This window comes from Cornus florida, unplaced genomic scaffold, assembly GCF_030987335.1.
Source record: "Cornus florida cultivar Cherokee Brave unplaced genomic scaffold, ASM3098733v1 CherokeeBrave_3.0.0_Hap2_Chr09, whole genome shotgun sequence".
Lineage (NCBI taxonomy): Eukaryota > Viridiplantae > Streptophyta > Magnoliopsida > Cornales > Cornaceae > Cornus > Cornus florida.
The window spans coordinates 40,267,314-40,289,287 of NW_026775579.1; the positions used below are offsets into that span (position 1 = coordinate 40,267,314).

The window sequence follows — 21,974 nt, forward strand, 5'->3', positions numbered from 1 at the left end:
TGGTAAAAACTTCACTTAAAAAGGGAGGTAAGTGGAATTTATCTAAAAATAAAGAGAGAGATCATCTGATTATTTAAGCCCATAAATTACTAAGCCCATAAAATATTTGGTTGGATCAAATATTTTAAGTAATTAATTTTGTGGGTGTTTTCTTGGGCTTCCAGCAAATATTTTATGGGCAAATTGGTAAAAATGTCACTGTCGGGGAAGGTAAGTGGAATTTATCCAAAACTAAAGAGAAATATCTTATCACAGAGCAATTCGACTAATAAGGTCTTTGATAGTACTTTTCTTAAGTTATTCAAGTATCGCCGAAAGTACGATGTGGATTTAAATTATTTAATTAAAGCACATAATTTCAGACGATTGCATGCATCTAAAATTTGAAAACTATCTAAGAGTTGAAAGTAACTAGTGCTTATTTAGTTCAAAGTAACTGATGGATGAATTAATTCTTCGTTAAAATAAAAAATAAAAAATTATTGTCACGAATTAATTGAATTTTAGGAGGGAATGATCAAGGAAAAAGATATTCTCCCAAAGACAGCTAGAAGACAAGTACCAGCACAATATTCATGGGCCCTTGTGCCCTTAATGTGTGTTTCCTAATGGGAGCACCTAAATCCAGCTTGTGTCATGCTTCAATTAAATAAGTACCTAACATGGGAGGTTTGTCATTGTTTAGAGCGATGTATATGTACACATATGTACATCCAAGAAAAGAGAGAGAGAGAGAGAGATGAAACAACTTTGGGCTTTTTTTTCACAGCCCCTTCCTTTACAATTAAGAAATTATTCCAATCAAGGACACAAGAATACAAGCAAAAGCACATTTTTGGTTGTGATAAAGGTAATAATACTCTTTACCATCTCAATGATATATATGACTTTTTACATTCACACTGAGCCCCTACAGTAGTCAAATTGGTGGTGGTGGTGGTGGTGGAGGTGGTGGAAAAGCAGTGTGTCTCTTTCTGTACAACCCTTTATTCCTTGGTCCTCCTCCTTGTGGTCAGAAACCTTATCCATCCATTTCTCACCTTCACTCCCTCCAGCTTGCTGCCCACGTGGCACGCATTCCCTTTACTGCTCCTCTTCAATCTGATGAGCTGGAACAGTTGCCCAATCCGCTTTCGCCACCTCAGCGACGCCCGCGGTTTGGCATGTTCTACGACACTCTTGGCCTCCTTGCTCTCCTTGCTTAGGCTGTGATTCCAGGACATATTATTGCAGTGCTCTAGAGAGACCTTAGAAACTGTGTTCTTTTCCCACGAGGCAACACCATTTTCTTCAAACTTGATTGATATGAATGAATCTGAAAAAAAAGCCAAAACCTAGAGTTTGATTATAAAATGCCAAAAACAGTACATGAAAGAGGTTACACACATTATTGTTATATGGTAATATATATTTAATAACAATGGGACAATCCTTATCGTTACCTATATATATATATATATATAAAGGCTAGCTCAGTGCACGAAGACTATTAGCTATTACAAAGTTTGGTGAGGAGGGTCACATATACATGACGTTGATTAGCATATAACATTATATGGTAAAAATATAGACAAACAATAAGACAATGGCTTAGTGACTAGTGAGAAGAGGACATCTCAATGGATACAAACCATGGACCCTTAGGGTCCCTTTGAGATTTGCCAATGCACTAGGTATCTCAATTTGATGAATATTTGACTCATTCAATGCACTCATTTCATGTACAGATCATGTCATGACTCATGATTTTCCTGAAGTATTTAATTAAGAATTCTTTGTGAACAATTTATTTTTTGAAATGAATAATTTCTCATTTTTAGTGAATAATTACCCAATCATTCACATTGTCAATGAATGATCTTAGAATCCATACATGGTTATTTTTATTCAGCCAAATATTACATTAATTTATATTGTATGTCATATTGATATAAAGTAATATAATTTCTCAATCCTTTTCGAGAATTATTCTTTGCATACTAGTTAAATTCGTGAATTATTACTATAGTGAATAGTCCTAGAATGACCATATATACTTGTATTTTGTCATCTTAGCGCGCACACAAACACACACATATGGAAGAGAGATTGTACTTGAATTGTGTTATATCCAACTAATTTCTCTATAAATCTTTTTCAAGAATATATATATATATATATATATATATATATATAATACTAATAATAATAGTAATAAATGAATAAATAAAAGAATAGTTTTCTGCATATATACTTACCAATTTTTCTCACCACCCATATCCCTCAATTTTCTTCAGATTATGATTATTAATTTTCTGTTCAATTCTTGATCAGTTTCATCTTCTTTTGTCTTTGTGTATGTGTGCGTGTATATTGCACTAATGAAACAACTAGAATCTATATGCTAACACTTTTTCTTGTGCATATATTACTTTACCATATCAATATTATTGAATAATAATAATAACGCGAGTGAGACAGTACACCATATAATTGTCTATACACACGTACATAGTCACATATATGTGTGTGTGTATGCACACATTCACACACAAAGACCCAAAGATGTTTCTTTTTCAATCAATCAACATATTTCTATACTTTTGATGGAAGCTCAAGAAAACACCCACAAAAAATAAAATTAAAAAAGAAACCAAATTCATCAGAAGACAAGAAAATCTACCTTCATGACTGGTGGATGTAGTATAATCAACATGGTGATCATCGGAATCATCAAATTTCTTGTGGCGGAGCTCAAGGCGGTTGAGAAGGGAACCCAGAGCAAAGATCTTGGGGAGGGTGATGTGGGGCTTCCTGCTGTGTAGGGCACTGTGACTCCCGTAGGCGCCCTTAGTTTGGGACTGGTGCCCTTCTTTTGATGCCAAGATGAGAAGCCTCTCCCTCAAGCACAAGGGACACACCCCTACAATCACCTCCTTGGGATGAAAATAACAACACGGCCTATCATCTCCATAATCATTCATGTTCATATATATATATATAGCTACAAGAGAGAGAGTGACAGAGGCTTGAGCTTGAGCCTTCGAGTTTTGAGAGAGAGAGAAATGAACATAAAGGGTGATGCAAATGTTTTGGGGTGTCTATATATATATAAACATTTATTTTTGGTAAGTGCTTATATATATATATATATATATATATATATGTTTGTGTGTATATATATATCTGCTATGAACTTATGAAGGATAGTTTGGCATAAGCGTGACTTGCCACGTGTGTTATTTATTTATTTATTTTTATACCACTTAATGGGCATTTGTGCTAGTTGGACCATGTCCATCTAGCATGAGTCTGACTGCTTTCTGAATGAGTGAGTCTATGGTTCAAATGTCTTAATATTTGGACCTAACTCTAGTTTTGCTTTAGTCATACGACTCCAACCACATTCTCTTGTTTGGTCAACCAAAACCATATTTGGGTTGAATGTTTCACTGTTGACGGATTCACTATAGGAAACTACTCCTCACTTCACCCAACGGAAAGTGACTAGTTTACTAGTTTACCCTCACTAACCTCCCCCTTAACAATTTTTTCAGGGGCAAAGTTGGTATTTAAAAAATATATGTTTACTGACCTAAGCAAAAATTGATGTTGGACAAAATCTGCTACTAAATTATAAGTAAATCATAAGAAGGGTAGTGTAACTTATGAAAGTGTAATGGAGATGGTTTTATTTTTATTTCACTAGAGGGAAGGTCAATGAGTCAATGACCCTACAAAATATATATATACACACACACACATATACTTATTAGTGATACAAAAAATTATAGACTTTTTTTTATATTATAATTAATAAAATTTAATAAAAATTCTTTGTTAGTAAAAAGATAAAAATGAGGTAGGTCAATTCGTTTTCATATGCATAGAGATAATATCAACTATTGCAAGGATAGTGGTTGTTGGAATAGGAAAACAAAATGTATGTGCACTTGTATGCTCTTGTGAATAAAGGCACCGACGGACCCAAAAAAATTAGATGGGGGACAATAATGATTTTTTTTGGTAATTTCAGGACGAAAGCAAATGACTATATTTTTCACCATAGACTCACTTCTCTTAAATGTCTATTGAAGTAATATTTTTGGTCTCAAATGTCTCAATTGTCTCAATGGTTCAAATGACTATATTTTTCATTTTTATCTCAATAAATCATACAATTAATCAAGGTTTCATTAGAGTTTCATACTTATTTAAATATATTATTTATTATACAAACTGAGATAGGTCGCAGACTAATCAAATCGAATTTAACAAGTGATGTCTTCAAACTCAAACATAACTATAGATTAATAATCTGATTAATCAGATTTACATGATTTTAACATTAATATAATTAAGTCCAAACTATATTTATTAATATGTTGAGTCTAAGTTCGAGTCAAATTTTGTCATCCAAACTTACCCGCTCATCTGTTTTTGGGTGTGTTCGACTTGTTTTTATATTTATGTCGTGTAACGCCACCACCCGAGCACTGAAAATAGTCGCGCCAACTTTCTCTAGAATTTTCAAAGCAGCATTCTTACACCTCATCAATTTACTATTAAATTCCTTTTTTTATGCCATTTCCAACTATTAAATTATACAATCTTATCATAATCGTATGCCTACATACCAAATCTTATATCAGGTGAATCAGATATGTGCAATGTTTGATCCATAAACTTGCATTCAAAGTACAATAAGAATCAAGAACCCCCAAATATATACACACACACACAAAATTATCTAAAATTTTGTCGAATTTTACTTTGTTTCCTACATAGAGGGAAAGTGATTGCCATGGTAGGGGCAAAATAGGAATTGTGGGGATCCCATTTCTAGAGGAATAGGATTCTCATTGACAGGACATTCCAAACATGAGAATATCACAGTAAAAAGCAAAACACATTAAAACAAGTTCAAGTTGCTAATTTCATATAAAAAATAAATAATCAAATATTGTTATACAAATTCTATCTGACCAATATAGCATCTCCGGCAATTGTGTATATATATATTTTTTTATTGTAAATCTGATGTATTATAGTAGATTTATACAAATTAAACTATTCATCTTTAGCTTCACCTATTATTTTATATCTTGTGTCCCCTCATAACTTATACAAACTTACTTAATATAGGGTTGATTCGTTAATGGGATGAAAAATGAGGAGGATAAAGAAAATATGCTGATATGACTGTGTAAAAAAATTATATAAAATACACAAAAATATTACATATTTGTGTATCTTAACAGACTACTGTAGATATAAAAAAAAAATGTATACATTATATGTGTTAATGTATATTTTACACAAAATAATATTTTAATAAAATACTGGAAATGCTCTTAAGGCATCTCCTTAGTCCTTACTGTTTTGGCGCATATATACTTGGGTTCAATTAAACCTAAAATAGGGAGTCTAGTCAAAGATATTTTGAAAATGTAATATATATATATATATATATTGGATTTATATGAAAATATATTCAAAATTGTTACTAGATTTGATTTTTATTTTAAATAATTGAATTCGTACTAACATATAATCTTAAAAGATATATTTAATTAAGAACCAAACAAAGATTTCAACAATTTTGACTGGATACCATATGGAATCAACCAGAATACGAAAAAAGCCCAACATATTTAGTATTAATTCTACTTATATAGAAAACCATATTGTTTTGATGTTTCATAATTTATGGTTTAATGATTACTGAATATGATTTTGGATTAAAAAAAATCATATTGACCTGCTCTATGCCCAATATGCCCCATCCGGCAACGGTCAATAACAACATTTGAATACAAATTTTAGAATTTTGGAATACATATGTTGTCCCTATTATAATAATTTATTTTACAGGACTGAAATTTTAAATAATAATAAAAGTGTCCGTCTTTTCCTATTTTTGTTCAAAATTATATATCACTTGACTTTGAATTGACTTGGCCCGAGTCTTGACATGATTTTTGCCCCTCCTTTCCTGGAGGGAGGGAGGGAGTGTTATTTATTTAGTTATTAAATATTGCTTCTAATAAAATGTTTTGACAGTGGAGGAGAATAGTGGTAGAGGTTCGTCCACTTGAAATCCGGAGAACAAATGAAAGGGGTATTTGTGGAGGGGTACGTAACACTTTAGTTTTTGAATCAAAGGCAAACGTTCAATTTGTTAGGTGAGTATTAGAGTCGGACCTAATTCTTAATCCGATGTCACACTAAGCGCATGTTAGAAAAGTGGTCTAAGTCATGTGTCACGCAGGTAGGACGATTCAACTATAACAAAGACATTATGAATTCGGAGTGGGCAGAGTGTTAGAGTGCTCATCTCACGTCGGATCAAGATAAAAAATAAATAGGATATATATTAGGAATATACAATACTACTCAATAATTTAAAGTTATTGTTTTTATTTTTTATTTTTGTGAGAAGGAGGCAGGAGTCCCAAATCCCAATACTCTTAAGATTGTTACTTACATTATTAAATAGTTTTAATCTTATAACTTTTATTTTATATGTAAACATTCTCTACATTCAATTTCACTGGTGAATTATTGAGTGGATTCAAAAGCAGTTGTTTTGATTCATTGTTTGATTGATTATAAAAATGATTGGGAATAGGACTAATTTCATTAGTTGACTATAGAATAGGCACCAAAGTGGTCCCTTTGATTCGTTTACTGATTTCCATTAACAACTGCTTATACCAAACGTTGGATGGGAAAGTGCCTAAATATGCTCTGAGGACCTGAGTTTTTATATAATTAATTATATAAAAACTCAGGTAAGTAAAACATTTACTACAAATCATTGTTGATATGAAATAACCAAACTGCCCCTATTCAAATGTCATAGCACTTTCAGTACCTATTGACACCACTTCTACTTCTTTTGGGGGACGAGAGGGAAATTTGTTTACCCTCAACCCCAGCCCTATTTTGTTCCCATGCAAATTTTAGTGTAAATACTACTATTTTCGAGGGTGGAACTTGGCACAACAATAAATTTGTTTTTTTGTAACTTACAGGTCATGGATTCTAAATAGAACAGTCTTCTTGTACGCGAAAATAAGACATACATGTGATATAATGAGAGTTTCGTGTACAGAACTAACCCTCGTCACTAAGTATCACTTATTAAGGACCATGATATGCTTAACTTTCTCCAAAATGCACTCAAACTTAAAGCACAACGACAAGGGTTTTCATGACAAGATTGGAATTAAAAGGAATAACGACTTTTCTTTCTCTACCCTTTTCCTTTTATATATATATATATATATAGTTTACACTCGTGCACCACATAAGTTTGTCCCCAACATGCACTCTGGCACATACACAAGGGAGAGAGTAATCTCATCAAGTGGAAAAAAAAAAAAAAAAAAAGATTTAGATGCTAGTGTAATGAAGAGTGGAGAAATTGTTAGGTACGCCAATCGCATGCTGACACATAAGTAAAAATAAATTGATGTTGATATAAAGTCGATACACTTACTTATGTCTCAGCACACTATAAACAGAACAATAGTTTAATGTTGACATAAAGTCAAAACACTTGCTCATGTGCTAACACATAAGTAAGTGTATCGACTTTATGTTAACATTGGTCCCGGAACTAATTAATAATTTCTCGTGAAGTGTGTCCCGTAAAAATAATATAAGATCCAAAAAGGTATAAAAGTGAAGTAAACAAAGGAAGGAACTACTGTTTGTGGTCACATGGGGGGAAAGGGAATAGGTGTTTCCATTTTGGTTGGCTTATGGTCAAGTTCACATCATGGGCCAAAGTTGGTTGTGGGTCTACTCAAACCCACCCTTATTATTGTGTCTAGTCTCCTCAAAACTCAGACCCTTTTTTCCCTCCCCCAACTAACAATTCCAGCAAATTTCAATCACCTCTTTACCACTTTATATCTCATGAATCAGAGCTTTTTGGGCCCTGATGATAAGAAAGCAAGAGCTGTGACTCTTTTGCATTGGTGTGTGTACACACTTTTGTAACATTTTTCAACCAGACAGACTAATACTTAGCAGGAAAATGAATGCATTTTCAAAAAGCAACAACCACTTTTCTAGAATATAAATCTAGAAGTGGAAAAATCATATTTATACAAACAATAAACATCAACTATTCAATGTCGATCATCAACAACAAAAATGAATGTATTTTTCTAACTATTTATATTGTATTCATGTTTATAATGAACATGATAACAATTTTACATCGGCGGTCAAACTATTTATCGCAACACTTTTCCTTTATCAAACTTGGAACGTTCGATATGACAGCCCAATAGCTCACCAGGGCTCCCTGCGTGGGGCTCGCCACATGGCTTGCCACACACGATCACTAGTCATTGTTGGCGGACCAAAGGGCGGGTCCCTTTTTTCCAAAAACAAAACTCACACGATCACTAGCCATTGTTGGCGGACCAAAGGGCGGGTCCCTTTTTCCCAAAAACAAAAATTTTCTTTGAGCACTACATGATGGAAGAGCTGGGCTATGTAAGAGACTAAAGAGTCCAATAAATAAATAAATAATAAAAGTAGTCAGTTCAGCTAAGTATCATGACTTGACAAGCCGTTTTAAATGTCATGTTAACCACCAAAAGTAACTATTGCCCCTCTGGATTTTCTTCCTAACTTATTTTTTTTATATATTTTTGGACAAATTTCATAAAACCTTCAATATTTTTATTTTTTTATTATAAAATCTCGACTTGTTTCTAAAAATTCTTATACTTTTAAAAAGTGTTCACATTGCCCCAAAATCCATATCCGACCTGTTAATTGAGCTGTGAAATGACAAATTTGACCTTACCATTTAATATTAAATTAAAAAATAAAAATATTTTTATTAAATTACAAAAAAACCCTTAAATAGGGAGCAAGCGAAGAAGAAGGCGGCGGCGGCTGCTTCTGCGGCGGCGGGTGGTGGGGATTCGAAGAGCTTTTCGAGTCTGAGGGATGCGGTGAGCACCAAGCCGAAGAAGAAGAAGATAAGCTTGCAGGAGTTCACGATGCAACGCCTAGAACCGGCGTTTGATTACAAAGGTTTGACGCCGGACGAGATGCTCAGGCTTTCGACCGGGCCGAAGGAGCGGTCTGCGGAGGTAATGCAGTCCGGCCGGATTGACGGGGGTTTCTTTTCTTACGGCCGGTCCAGTGGAGGACTGGGTCGTATGCGGGATCGAGACGGAAATGGTGATAATACTTGGGGAAATAATCTGAAATCTTACAGTGGTGGATTCGATGACGATCGTAGGGGTCCGCCTTCTAAGGTTTCGGATTTTGATCAACCCTCGAGAGCTGATGAGGTCGATAATTGGGCATCGGGGAAGAAATCTCTACCATCCTTCGATTCCGGCCGCTCTAATCGGTACAGGTAGCTTGGTGGTGGTGGTGTTGAGGTAAGAGGCATGTCTAGGGCTAACGAAGTTGATAATTGGGCATCTGTGAAGAAGCCAATGCCTGCAAGATCTTCAACTTTTGGTTCGGGTTTTGTCGTAATTCTGGTCCAGAACCAAATCGTTAGACCAGGGGAGGATGGGGAGCAGGAGCTCCGCCGTTTGGTTTTGGATCCGCCACAGGTAAGGTCATATTTTAGAGAGAGAGAAGGGGTGAAGAAAAAGAAGACTTGAAGGGTATTTTAGTAATTTTAAAAAATAATTTTTAGTTTTTAATTTAATGTTAAATGGTAAGGTCAAATTTGTCATTTTACAGCCCAATTAACGGGTTGGATAAGGATATTGGGGCAATGTGAACACTTTTTAAAAGTATAGGGGTTTTTAAAAACAAGTTGGGGTTTTATGAACAAAAAATGAAAATATTGGGAATTTTACGAAATTTGCCCTATATTTTTCTATAATATATATATATTGGAAATGTGTTAAAATTCTCCCTACTGAATTTCTCTCTCTCTCTCTCTCTCTCTCTATATATATATATATATATATATATATATATACACACACATTATTTGTAAATATATATTATAATTTACAATATTTTCGCTTACAAAATTTCCTGGCCCTTTGAACATACACAAGCGGAGTTGACTAAAACTAATAATAATAATAAAATAATAGGCTGAACAAGTTACATTCTTTTAATCTCGTCCATAGCGTCTTGAAAAACTGACGTCCACAATCTCCACTCTAAAACAAAACAAAAAAAAAAAGTAACAATTGCCCTCTTCATATAGTCTATTCATTAATCACTAATCATTAATCATTAATCATTAATCATTGGATCTTTGTGGTGCATGCATGGAGCAATGGTTGTTAACATTTGTGAACTTATTTTTTAATAATTGCTTTGCAAGTTGATACCACTTTCTGGGCATGGTTGCATTTGATGTTCAAAAGCCATCCTTGTTCCACAATTCACTCGCCTCTCTTATTTATTTTTGTAACTCAATAGGATGTATGTTAAAAAAAAAAAAAATGGAGAGAGTACATGTCAAAATTGAAGTAGCTGCAACATGTGGTAGATCGAAACCATTTAGGTTAACAATTCCTCGACCGACAACGTTATGACTTCTGCTTTTTGTTCATGTCATAAAGCACACAAGCATCTGCTGCTGTCTTCATCTGAAAACACAAATTAAACTCCAAATTACAGCAATTTAGTAGTGATGCAGATACAGAACACACAAATTAGCCAACATATCAAATTAAAAAAACAATGTTCCGTAGTTATTTTTAAGGGTTAAGTGCAAAAAAAACTGCTCATATAGAGAGTTTGTGTAAAAATAGTCCATACTTTTTGAAAATGTGCATTTCAGTCCATAAAATTCAAAAAGGGTACAAATAAGCCCATCTGACCATTTTTTGGTCAAAATTGACATAAAATAAATTCAAAAATTCTATTTTGCCCTTGGGTTAAGTGCAAAAAATCTCCTCTACTATCGATATAGTGCAAAACAGTTCCTGTGTGGTATAAAACCCCCCTATACTATCAATTTGGTGCAATTACCCCCATGTTCACATAAAAAGACATTAATACCCTTTCTAATATAAATAAAATAATATTTAAAAAATTAGGCAATGTAAAAAATTCATGCTAAACAAATATAGAATATAACCACTACTAATTTTGATCTAACCAGACCGAGCCTAAAAATTTCAAAAATTCCGATTAATTTAAGACCATTAACCTTTTTTTTGAATTTTTTTTTTTTTCACATAAATTTTATACTAATAGTTACAAATTCAATATTATTCGATTAAGATCATTAACCTTAAAATAAATACATTTAAGATATTCAATAAGTAAAGACAAAATTGTATAAAATTAATTACTAATGAATTTTGAACTAAATTAAAGATATATTAAAAAATAGAATTTTATTCCTCTTGATTATTACAGTAAAGTGGATTTTATTTATTTATTTATTTATTTTACCCACTGTAAAGTTAAACTAACTGATAATTTTCCAACAAATGGTTTATACAGTAATTATGATAAATTTCAAGGATGATCACTATTATTTATTTTTAGAAATTACAATCACTGTAATTTCAAAATTGCATGCATTTGCTCACTTTATGTTTTCAGGGGACCCAAAAAGATGTTGTGAGTCCTAATTTCTTCAACTCGAGAGCAGTTAAACTACTTTTTCAATACAGACACTCATAGACCGTCTAATATGGATTATTTTAAGAGGAAATTATAGTATTGTATATATATATATTATATGTTTTTTCAAATGAGGATAAAATGTCATGTCTTTTTAAAAAAAAATTATTTTATGTCCATTTTGATCAAAAAGTGATCAAAGGGACTTATTTGCATCTTTTTTAAATTTTATAGACTGAAATGCACATTTTTAAAAAGTATAGACTATTTCGGCACAAACCCTATATATCAGAGGGGTTTTTTGCACTTAACCCAAAAATTTATATTAGAGAATGTATTAATGTCTTTTTATGCGACATGAGGGTAATTGCACCGAATTGATACTATAGGGAGATTTTATATCACACGGACTATTTTGCACTATATCGATAGTAGAGAGAATTTTTTGCACTAAACCCTCTTTTTAAACACAACTAATATCTCATAGACCCGTACCATTCTTCCCATTTTCAAATTCATTAGCTATTTTCATTTGATCACGTCATCAATCAAGTGGACCCTAGAAAAATTTCAGAAATTTCAATGTTTATAATCCGCTGAAACTTGGACTAGCTATGAAGCTATAGCTTGCTGTATCTTATTATTATTATTATTTTTTGGGAGACTGTTCCGGTAGAAAATCTTCAATCATGACATTCACTAATTTTCAGACGATATTGGAGTTCTAATTATAATATTTTAATCCTTCGTTCTTCGCTCAGTGCTACAGTATGTATGGTAACCATAAACAGAAAAAAAAAATTTGAGCATTTAAAATCCTATAAGCAGACCACAAGCTTCAGAGCAGTTTTTAGTTAAATAAATTGATTGCTCTTAATGAATTATTCGAGTTGTGCATTCAAGGATGAATCAGACTAAAAGAGAAGCCAACAAGTCATCCAATTCGTAATTCTTTTTATTTCTCCATTTACAATATTTGAACATAATGATTTCAACACATCAAAGATAACAAAAATAATCAGGTCTCTGATTTCCACCTTGTCTTGAACTCAGGAACGGAAATCACACAGAATTTTTTTAGTTAAAAGATAAGATTCGAACCTTGGCATCTACTTCATAGTGGCCTAACTTACAATCAGGCCAAGACACCAGTTAACCGTACTATTAAGTGCTCTAAAAAAGTCAGAATAGCACCCTATTTCTCGTGTATCAAGGCAAATTGAGAGCTTTCATGATTGTCCATTGACCGGGGTACCACGTGTAAGTACCCCTAGGTATCGTCTACTTTCTCCCTTAAATGGGCTGATACCGTTAGTACGGTCAGCGGTCAACGTAAGAATAAACATTAACTATGTGCTTCTTCGCATTTACGAGGTATTTGATCCATTATTCTTATCAATGCGAAGAGGATACTCTTCCGGAATGGCCTAAATATCTGGCCAATTCGAAAATTAAACTGATTGAACTCCGGCTTAAACCAAGAGGCTGACGACCCCTCCCTCCCACACCACTCCCAAAAAGTAAAGAATAAGAATAAAATGAAATAAAAAATGATATATTAAATATTTGTAACAAAAATTATATGAAGTTATTGAATGAAAGAAAACCTTTAGATGAACAATGCATTTATACCTGTATAATGTTCACTGCTTGCTTGATTGCCCATCCAAACAGAAGAAAGGGAAGTACGACAGAAAGTAAAGAACTCTGTTTTCCAGCATTCACTAAAATCTAAAAGAAAAAGATACAAAAACAAAAAAAGCCCGGGTAAATCCTCTCAACATTCAATTAAAAATTTTAACACCACTAACGAAATGAAGACTTACATCAGACAAATTTTCGGTCGTGTCCTTTGAAAGAAGAAACAAAATTATGTAAAGAACCTGCAGAACCAAAACAATCAGCTCAAGGAAAAAAATTAGCAATTACTTGAATGAATTGTCCCACTCAGGAAGGATTTCCAAAGCGACAACCACCTCACACGCTATACAACAGTAACCCATAAACATTCTGTTCCCGTAGTATGCCTTGAATAGCCAGTTTGTGCTGTCTTTTACATCTTTATGGCTAAATTTGCCTACCAAGAATGAACTGCGATGAAAAAGAGATATTCTCTTGAAGTTAGACATGTATCCTAACGGACGAAAATTGTGACTAATTTTGCGTACCAGAATGAACCGTAATGAAAAAGTGGTGGAAAAATAGTTGAAGAATAAAGTTATTTTGAAGGCTATCCTAATGGATGAAAATGCTCAACATTAATGGCTCCGTTTGTTTGAGCGTAAAATATTTTCTGTGTTTTTTAGTGTTTGGTTGTCGTAAAATATTTACAAAGAAAAAAAATATTAAAACTTAACAAAAATAACTTATTCATCAATTTTCGGGAAGCTATTTTACACACATAGACTCGACCTAGACCTTTGCCAAACACTGAAAATTAAAAATAAAAGAAAGTATTTTACCTAAAAATATATATATTTTCTGAGAAAAATATTTCACGTCGAAACAAAGGGAGCCTTAGATCCATAACATTCAAGCATGTTTTGATCTGGACCTTAAAATGAAAAAGGTAAAACTGATAGATACCTGTACATCTGCAACCAATGGCTGCCAATATCTAAAGCAAGAAGTGACAAGAAAACCGAGCCAGGCCTGAGAAAAGATCATAAAGAAAAGCTCAGAATTTCGCACGTTGAATAGTGGTGCAATTACTACAAACAGAGGTTAAAGCAGATTCTACCTATACACTTGGGAGAGAATTACTAGTAGGCAAGTAGTGCTAATCCTGAGCCACAAAATATATCAATCAAGATGGCCAGAGCAGTAAAAATTAAAGAATTCATGAGGACAATTATAACGGAAAGAACGTAAAAAATGCTGGAGGAAAATTATAGAGGGAGGGGAAGTTCATAGAAATCACCTATCTGTCACCATGTCCAAAACGGCTCCGAAAGTCGAAACTGACAAAATAAATAAAATAAACATAAGAAGAAGAAACACAAATAGCATTTCTGTTTATGGAATAAAGAAAATCATTCAATCACAACAGGTCAGCGAACGCTATCACCCAAGTAGAGATTGGTTAATATCACAAGCAAAATTAAAGTGGTCAAACGGCTTTGATAGCAAAAATGAACTGATGTGATAGAGTCAATAGGATGCAAGAGTAGGAAGAAAACTAAGAAATCAACTAATACTTGAACTGACATTTTGTTCAACAAAGATTCAGCAACAAGTACTTTAGTTTAAGTTTAAATTCAAGCTTAAATGCCCCAAAGACAAAACAAAGCAAAAACTTATAACCAATTAAAAACCCATGAAAAAGAAGAGGTGGTTTTCTCAAACAGGGTCCGCTGGTAAGCTGGAACACCAATTACTCGCTACAGTATGCTAAATGGCTGGCCAACCACATTCATAGCGGATTAAGGCAAGGATGATGAGTATGCTAAATGGTGAAGGGACACCAACAGTATTATAAATCCAATTTTGGAACATTAAACAAACTTCTATTTTAGCTTGCACCAAATTAGAGCCTATAATTGAAAAGGGACCTGCCTCTATCTTATTCTGCTTATACGACAAACACTATGAAACCATGCCTAAACATCCTTTCACAGTCCCTTCAGACACTTTGTTCGATTATGACTAATTCGGTATATAAAATCTACAAACACTTTTACATACATCTGAAGTTTGAGTTCACTTCTCATGGTCTGCAAGGTTTATTGCCTCAAACAATAAACACACACACACAGAGATTATGTTCTACAATCCAAAAATAGAAATTTTGGCATAAAAATGTAACAGAAAGAATAAATTATTGCAATTAAAAATTTCAGTCTCTTGTACAGAATGCATAATTATGTTACTTCATTTTATATTTTACTTTCTCTACTTCACACCATGCATCTTGCATCATACTAGCAAACCAGTCTCATCCGTGGTTAAGATTAGACACTGAACTAACAAATTGATGACAGCAACAGAACTATATGAATTCATACCTTGATTGAATTTGCGAGCGAACCAACCATCCAAGGCATCACAGGCAAAGCTGAAACCACATTCAGTCAATTAGCACTTCAACTTTTATGCACAATTAGCGCTATGAAACACATTACAATAGGGGGAAGAAGGGTCCCGAAATACCAATTCTCACCTAACAAAATAGAAAATAGAGAAAAGCTTTTTGTCGGAAAAGCATATGGCAAAGGCAATGCAATTTATTAGAATTCTTATATAGCCTGCGTTCAAATATACACATAAGGCAATTCAGTTAACTCCATAGAAGAATCCTTAAGCACTTTGCACTTACATATTAGCACAAGAACTCATTGGAAGAATAGTAAATGCAAACAAATATGCATTACGTATCCTGCATATCCATATCGGAATATAATAATTTGAAGAAACTATCAGCATGATAAAAGGATTCAATCAATAATGTGAGAAGACTTGTGTATCCTGGATTCCAGTGTAAGCATAAAATGAATCAACCAACTCAACGCAGAATAAAATTTTGAAAACATAATAACATAAGAGTTCTTGTCTTTCCCAAAAACTTGGGTAATAAAAAATAAAATAACGGCTTCATTTCTAATATATCAACATGCAAACAGTTATACGAAAAAAAAAAAAAGGGGGGGGCATTATTTAGTGTATTTCCCGTCTACATGAGGTACCAGCAGGGAAGACTGGAGATGGACAATTCTCATCTTAGCATGCTTTTGCACAAAGTGGCTGCTCTTAGACTCAAACACGAGCTCTAACCATTGCGGCAATGATCCCCATTATGCAAACAATTACACATGGAAGTTTATATATATCCTACATACCCATGTAACTTTTTTATGATCCAATGAACTCATTTGCAGAACAGAAAAAGCTAATAGTTACGTCTGATTGTTTACACATATCATATGACAGTAAAATGAACTCATGGACATTAATAACAATACACAGCCATCATTCAAATTGAAGTTAAATGCTTGCAACAACAAAATATTGTCAACTATGTTTGTAGTATACTTTTGTAATATGTGTGGGTGCTTACTTGGATAAACCACAAACAATAGAAAAGTCAACAAAGAACGAATGTCAGGTCCACAAGACCTTGAGGGACAATCCTTAAGTCTAAAAATAAAACCCTGAAAAATCCCCCAAGTCCACCAAACCTCGATGAGCAATCCTCGAGTCCCCAAAGCCCTTTCTCAGGTCCACCAAATCTCGAGAAGCAATCCTCCAGTCCCAAAAACCCTAAAATTTTCTCAAGTCCATCAAATCTCGAGAAGCAATCCTTGAGTCCCAAAAACCCTTGAAAACATTTTTGCATTCACCATTACTTCCTCTGACTTGCCTACTTCTTCCCCTCCTTCCAGAACATTGTTCTCCCTTTGTATGTGATACACCTCACTTATTACTGTTTATTACTCTATTAGGAATGAAACCCCCACAATATTCAATTCCAATTTTACAGGAATAATGATATTTAAACCATTAGGGTACGCTTTGGCGCAACAGTAAAGTTGTTCCATTGTGACATAAAGGTCACGGGTTTAAAACCAATTCAAAGCCCTTGAATGCATGCATTGAAGTGACCCCTCAGTATATCATCTATATCAATTTTATACCAAAACCATAACTCAATTCAACAATACTAAGTATCTTAATTAGGACACAAAAAACTGTTTAATCAAGAAACCCACCGATGATATTGGGAATGTAAAGGTATACAGATAATTTCCTCGGTCGTGACGTCTTAGCCATTGCTAAAACTTTATCTACAAATCAAAATTGCATAAAAGGCATCAGTCTAAATACCATCTATCATTCAAGCATAAAAACAAATCCCCTGTAACATATCACAATTATATGATCAATATATATATATATAATTTCCGAAAAAAATATATATAGAGAGAGAGAGAAAGAGAGTTACAGTGTCCAGTGACCAGAACCCTCACCGATGGGGAAACCCACTTCCTTGGATTTGCCGAAACCACCCACGTCCTCAACCTTTTATCGGCCAGCTTCAACATGAAGCACTTTTTTGTAGGACACAAATAGGGAGGGACTTTTTTGACAATCATCTTTTTTTCAAAAACATTGGCTAAAGCCTAAAACCAAGTTTAAGTTGAGAGTTTCAAAAGCTTAATTATTATTATTAACGAAACTGTTTTCTTTTTTTTTTTTAAATTAAAACAACTGTCAAGTTACTAACAAAGTTTGGGTGATTTATTTTATTACTTTTAAGTATTCGTAGATAATACTTCAACATAATTATGTTCGCCAAACATGTCTTAAGTGATGATGGGTAAAGAGAAAAATTCAAAGGTGTACAATAATTCAAGTTGGTTGAAGACTCTCTGCTATAAATTTTGTTGTAGTGCTGTATGCGTTGAAAATTATATGTAACTTTTTTTTTTTCCTTCTGAAGTTAAAATTATATGTAACTTTTTTCTGTTTTTTTTTTTTTTTTTTTTTCTTCTTCTGAAGTTAAAATTATATGTAACTTATTAGAGCAAACTCAATGGAGTATTTAAAATTGACTTTCTGAATTTGCCGCGTAAATAATTTTCAAGAACCACGTCAGTGTTTTGGAGTCCGTCAGTGTTTTGGAGTCTTTCAAATTTTAGCTATATATTGCATATACTCCAATAGTGTATTTTTGCTATTATTTTAATATTTTTTACATTTTTTTTAATATATATATATATATATATATATAATCATCATCATTATGTAATGAACAATACGAATATTAATCTGTCTAAATTATGTTTATCCTAGATTCAATTATGGGTCGTCCAAAAGTCGCGTTGGAATGTTTAACCCGTTTTTGCATTAGATTGCTGCACAGGGTATTGTTTCCAGTAAATCGTTGACAGACGAGTAATAGAATCTCTCTTAAGCAGAAAGACGACAGAATAGTAACTTACTGTTCATTATATAATATTATAATATTTATACTGCTTAGACCTCAAAGCATTAACAATAATTAACAGACATGTTACAACCATCTTCGTCCTCTTCTTCAGGACTACAGGACAACCAGGACTCAGAACTGGTAAAAAATACTGAAGTTGTGGAATGGACCAATGTTCAAAATCAATTGAACAAATGGACTATCCCTCCAGTAAGTGCAAAAAGCATTTACAAAATCGGAATGCTTAATTTAGCTGATCTATGGACTATTAAGACCATGGAACAGACCATGCAATTAAGCACTAAGGATACAATAATTAAATTATTGTCTTCCCGTGACCTTCAGAGGCACATGCATAAATACAAGTATATCCATATAGGTTTAATTCAAATTGCTTTTAAACCTTTAACCTTGTTAGGTATGGATGCCTGCATTCAAGCAACCTTAAGGGATGCTCGATGTCTGAAATTTCACCCTTCTTTGATGGGTGCACTGGAAACCAGTCTATGTCATGGACCGGTTTATTTTGATGTCTATCCTAGTCTAAATTTATCTTTAACAGATAAAAATATCCATGAGGCAGTTAGTCTTCGGGTACAGACTTATGGATATGACTACTTACCTGGATCGGAAGTGATAAGTGTTATTTATCGCATCCATTACAAAGTACTTGATACTATGTGTCCCAAGGCCATACGCAAAGACTCTAAAGGAGTAACAGCGTTATGGGATACTAACATGTACACATCAAATGTTGCCACAAAAAGGATGATTCCTTGGAGTGAGATAACATTTTCTGAACACTGGACGATTTCTAATGCCGTCCCAGCACAGCCAATTGCTAATCATAGCTTAGACTGTGTTATTCAGGATCAAGATGGTGATGTTTTTCTGAATTTCAGAAAATCCATCGATCTATCCAGATCGACATCATTTAAAGGAAGTCATCTTCCTTATCGTGTTTCTTGTCCTCCTTCTCGACATTCGATCTCGTCAGATTACCGTAAAGAAGGACTCCCTGAAGCAGTTGATTCCAAGCTCAAGCTGAAAGGAATACAACAATCTCCGAATCAAATTCCAAGAGGAGTTTACGAGAAAGCACCAATAGGTATGTCTCGTCGCCAATTTGGAATTGAATTCAGCCCAACTCCATCTGAAATGGGAATCGGAAACGAATCTGTTAAGGATCAATTTGAAGATCCAACAGACATAAATGATCCTCATGAATATTAGTTTTAATGGATTTTGTCCCTGATAGAATTGCCATTAATGCTGAATTTCAACAGGATCGATACAAAGAATTCAGAAGTTGGTATTTCAAAAGTTTTGACAAAACTAAGTTACAGCGTTTTAAAACCCAATTTTATGAATACCTACAAGAACAAAAAATGGTTATACCTTTTGTCTCTTGGTTCTATATGACCAATCATTCTCTTGTTAATATTAACATTTTGGATGATTTCCTAAAACCATGGACCACATCTGAAGATAAGGTTTTCCACTCTGTCCATCCTCCCCCTGACCATTTAATTCTCAAAAGAATTGACCCGGACAGTGGTTCTAAAGTGGAAACCAAGGCTTATAGCCAACCGAAAGTAATTGATCCAACTAGTACTGCTACTAGAAAGGACATTACTCACGTTTACAAACAGAACAATTATATCAATGTTTGCTTACAAACGATAGGATCCCTGCTTGGGAGAATTGAAACAGGAATAGACACGGTATTCAATACAATAAATACTAAGTGTATTTCTGTGAAACCTTCTCCTCCAGAAGCTTCCTTATCCAAAGCATTGGTGAAACCTGCAATTGAAGTTCAAGGCTTCAATCTGACACATCCTAAGAAGAATGAAGAATTTCTTACTCTTCTTACTCAGAAAATTCAAGGACTCAAAATTCAGACTTTATCCCATGATGAATCTGAAATTGGTTCTGATCCTGAGAATGTGTTACCTCATATTGAGGAAGATCTAAAGGATCTTACTCAGTTACCTGAGTTCAACAGAATTGTCTATGATAAGAATATCCACTCAAATACAGCCCATGCTCCGAGTCGATATTATTATCCCAGACCCACACCTCAAGATATCTTATATGAAGAAGATTATTTTCATACACAGAAATCTTTTCATGGCAAGACCATTTATGAATGGAACATAGATGGCAAATCTGATTATCAGATTTACGAAGTTATTCATCAAATCCTGATGTATAGCCAAGTTTGTAAAATCAACAACAATACTGACCCAACCATTGCTAAGTTTGTCGTTGCTGGTTTTACAGGAATCCTTAAAGGATGGTGGGATAATGTTCTCACTGACATTCAGAAAGCTGAAATCTTTGCTGCCACTAAGATTGTTAAAGATGAAGCTACTCAACAATCAGGCCCTGCTCCTGATGCGGTTTACACACTCATTACCACTATTATCCAACATTTTGTTGGCCCTGAAGGTGCTAATAGTGAACGGAGTCGTGAACTTCTACAAAATCTAAGATGTCCATCTTTAACTCATTTCCGATGGTATAAAGATGTATTCTTGGCAAAGGTTCTCCAGCTTAATGATGCAAATCATGAGCACTGGAAAGCCAAATTTGTAGATGGATTGCCAACCTTTTTTGCTGAAAGAATCAGGAAAAAGCTTAGAGATATGAATAATGGTATCTCTATTCCTTACAGAAACTATACCTATGGTGGATTAGTTAATATTGTAATCCAAGAAGGTCTAGCTCTCTGTAATGATCTGAAGTTACAATCCCAGTTAAAATCCCAAAGATTAACTGGTCGAAAGGAAGTAGGTGAATTTTGTGATCAATTTGCCTATCAGACTCCCTTATCTTATCCTAAACCTAGGAAAAGAAATAAGGTTGAAAAACCTTATAAAAGGAAGTATTCCAAAAGAAAGAATTATTCAAAGGAAAAGGATAATTCTAGACAGTATACTAAGCCTAAAAGGAGATATACTCCTAAAGCACAGGGTAAAGGAAAGCCCAAGGCTGAGGCTAAATGTTTCAAATGTGGACGTATTGGCCACTATGCAAACAAATGCAGAACTAAGGAGAAACTCAGTAGTCTTCACATAGAAGAGGAACTGAGACTCCAATTAAGTAAATTGTTACTTAATACTAGTTCTTCTGAACCAGAATCATCAAGTGATTACGAAGATGTTGTCATGGAATTACAATCTTCTTCTTCCTCTGAAGCAGAGGTTAAAAATCCTAGATGTTCCTGTAATCCTTCTCATGATGATTACTACAAGGCAATTGTTGAGATGAATGGGTTAAGCTTAAATGTTTTGACTTCAACTCAACAATCCTTATTGGATCTTATAGATCATATCCAGGATCCTCAAATCAAGATGAAAGTCTTTGAAATAGGTTCTGCTTTGGCAAGATCTACAGAGGATACGGATAATCCAGATTTTCTGAGAGCAGAAAATCATTACAGTATGAAAGAAGTTCTACGCAGATTAGAACACCA

The 21,974-nt window shown here is 33.8% G+C and overlaps 2 protein-coding genes across 2 annotated transcripts; both read right to left on the bottom strand.

Moving 5' to 3' along the window:
• Positions 1-740: 740 nt before the first annotated feature.
• On the bottom strand, positions 741-3,092 carry LOC132273723 (uncharacterized). The gene is made up of 2 exons (XM_059774770.1): positions 2,663-3,092; positions 741-1,315 (listed from the first exon to the last, which is right to left on the bottom strand). The coding sequence occupies exons 1-2, from the start codon at positions 2,967-2,969 to the stop codon at positions 987-989; spliced, it is 636 nt and encodes a 211-aa protein (XP_059630753.1). The 5' UTR covers positions 2,970-3,092; the 3' UTR covers positions 741-986.
• Positions 3,093-13,192: 10,100 nt separating this feature from the next.
• On the bottom strand, positions 13,193-14,604 carry LOC132273257 (probable CDP-diacylglycerol--inositol 3-phosphatidyltransferase 2). The gene is made up of 6 exons (XM_059774253.1): positions 14,489-14,604; positions 14,309-14,353; positions 14,155-14,220; positions 13,545-13,659; positions 13,395-13,451; positions 13,193-13,299 (listed from the first exon to the last, which is right to left on the bottom strand). The coding sequence occupies exons 1-6, from the start codon at positions 14,575-14,577 to the stop codon at positions 13,195-13,197; spliced, it is 477 nt and encodes a 158-aa protein (XP_059630236.1). The 5' UTR covers positions 14,578-14,604; the 3' UTR covers positions 13,193-13,194.
• Positions 14,605-21,974: the final 7,370 nt, after the last annotated feature.

Bases quoted from the DNA above. Each gene is read 5' to 3' on its own strand.
- LOC132273723 (XM_059774770.1), bottom strand. From the start codon at position 2,969: ATGAACATGAATGATTATGGAGATGATAGGCCGTGTTGTTATTTTCAT. The intron at 1,316-2,662 runs GTAGATTTTCTT...CTTTTTTTTCAG, and splicing joins TACATCCACCAGTCATGAAG to ATTCATTCATATCAATCAAG.
- LOC132273257 (XM_059774253.1), bottom strand. From the start codon at position 14,577: ATGCTATTTGTGTTTCTTCTTCTTATGTTTATTTTATTTATTTTGTCA. The intron at 14,221-14,308 runs GTAGAATCTGCT...ATCTTTTCTCAG, and splicing joins ATTCTCTCCCAAGTGTATAG to GCCTGGCTCGGTTTTCTTGT. The intron at 13,300-13,394 runs GTAAGTCTTCAT...TTTTTCTTTTAG, and splicing joins CGACCGAAAATTTGTCTGAT to ATTTTAGTGAATGCTGGAAA.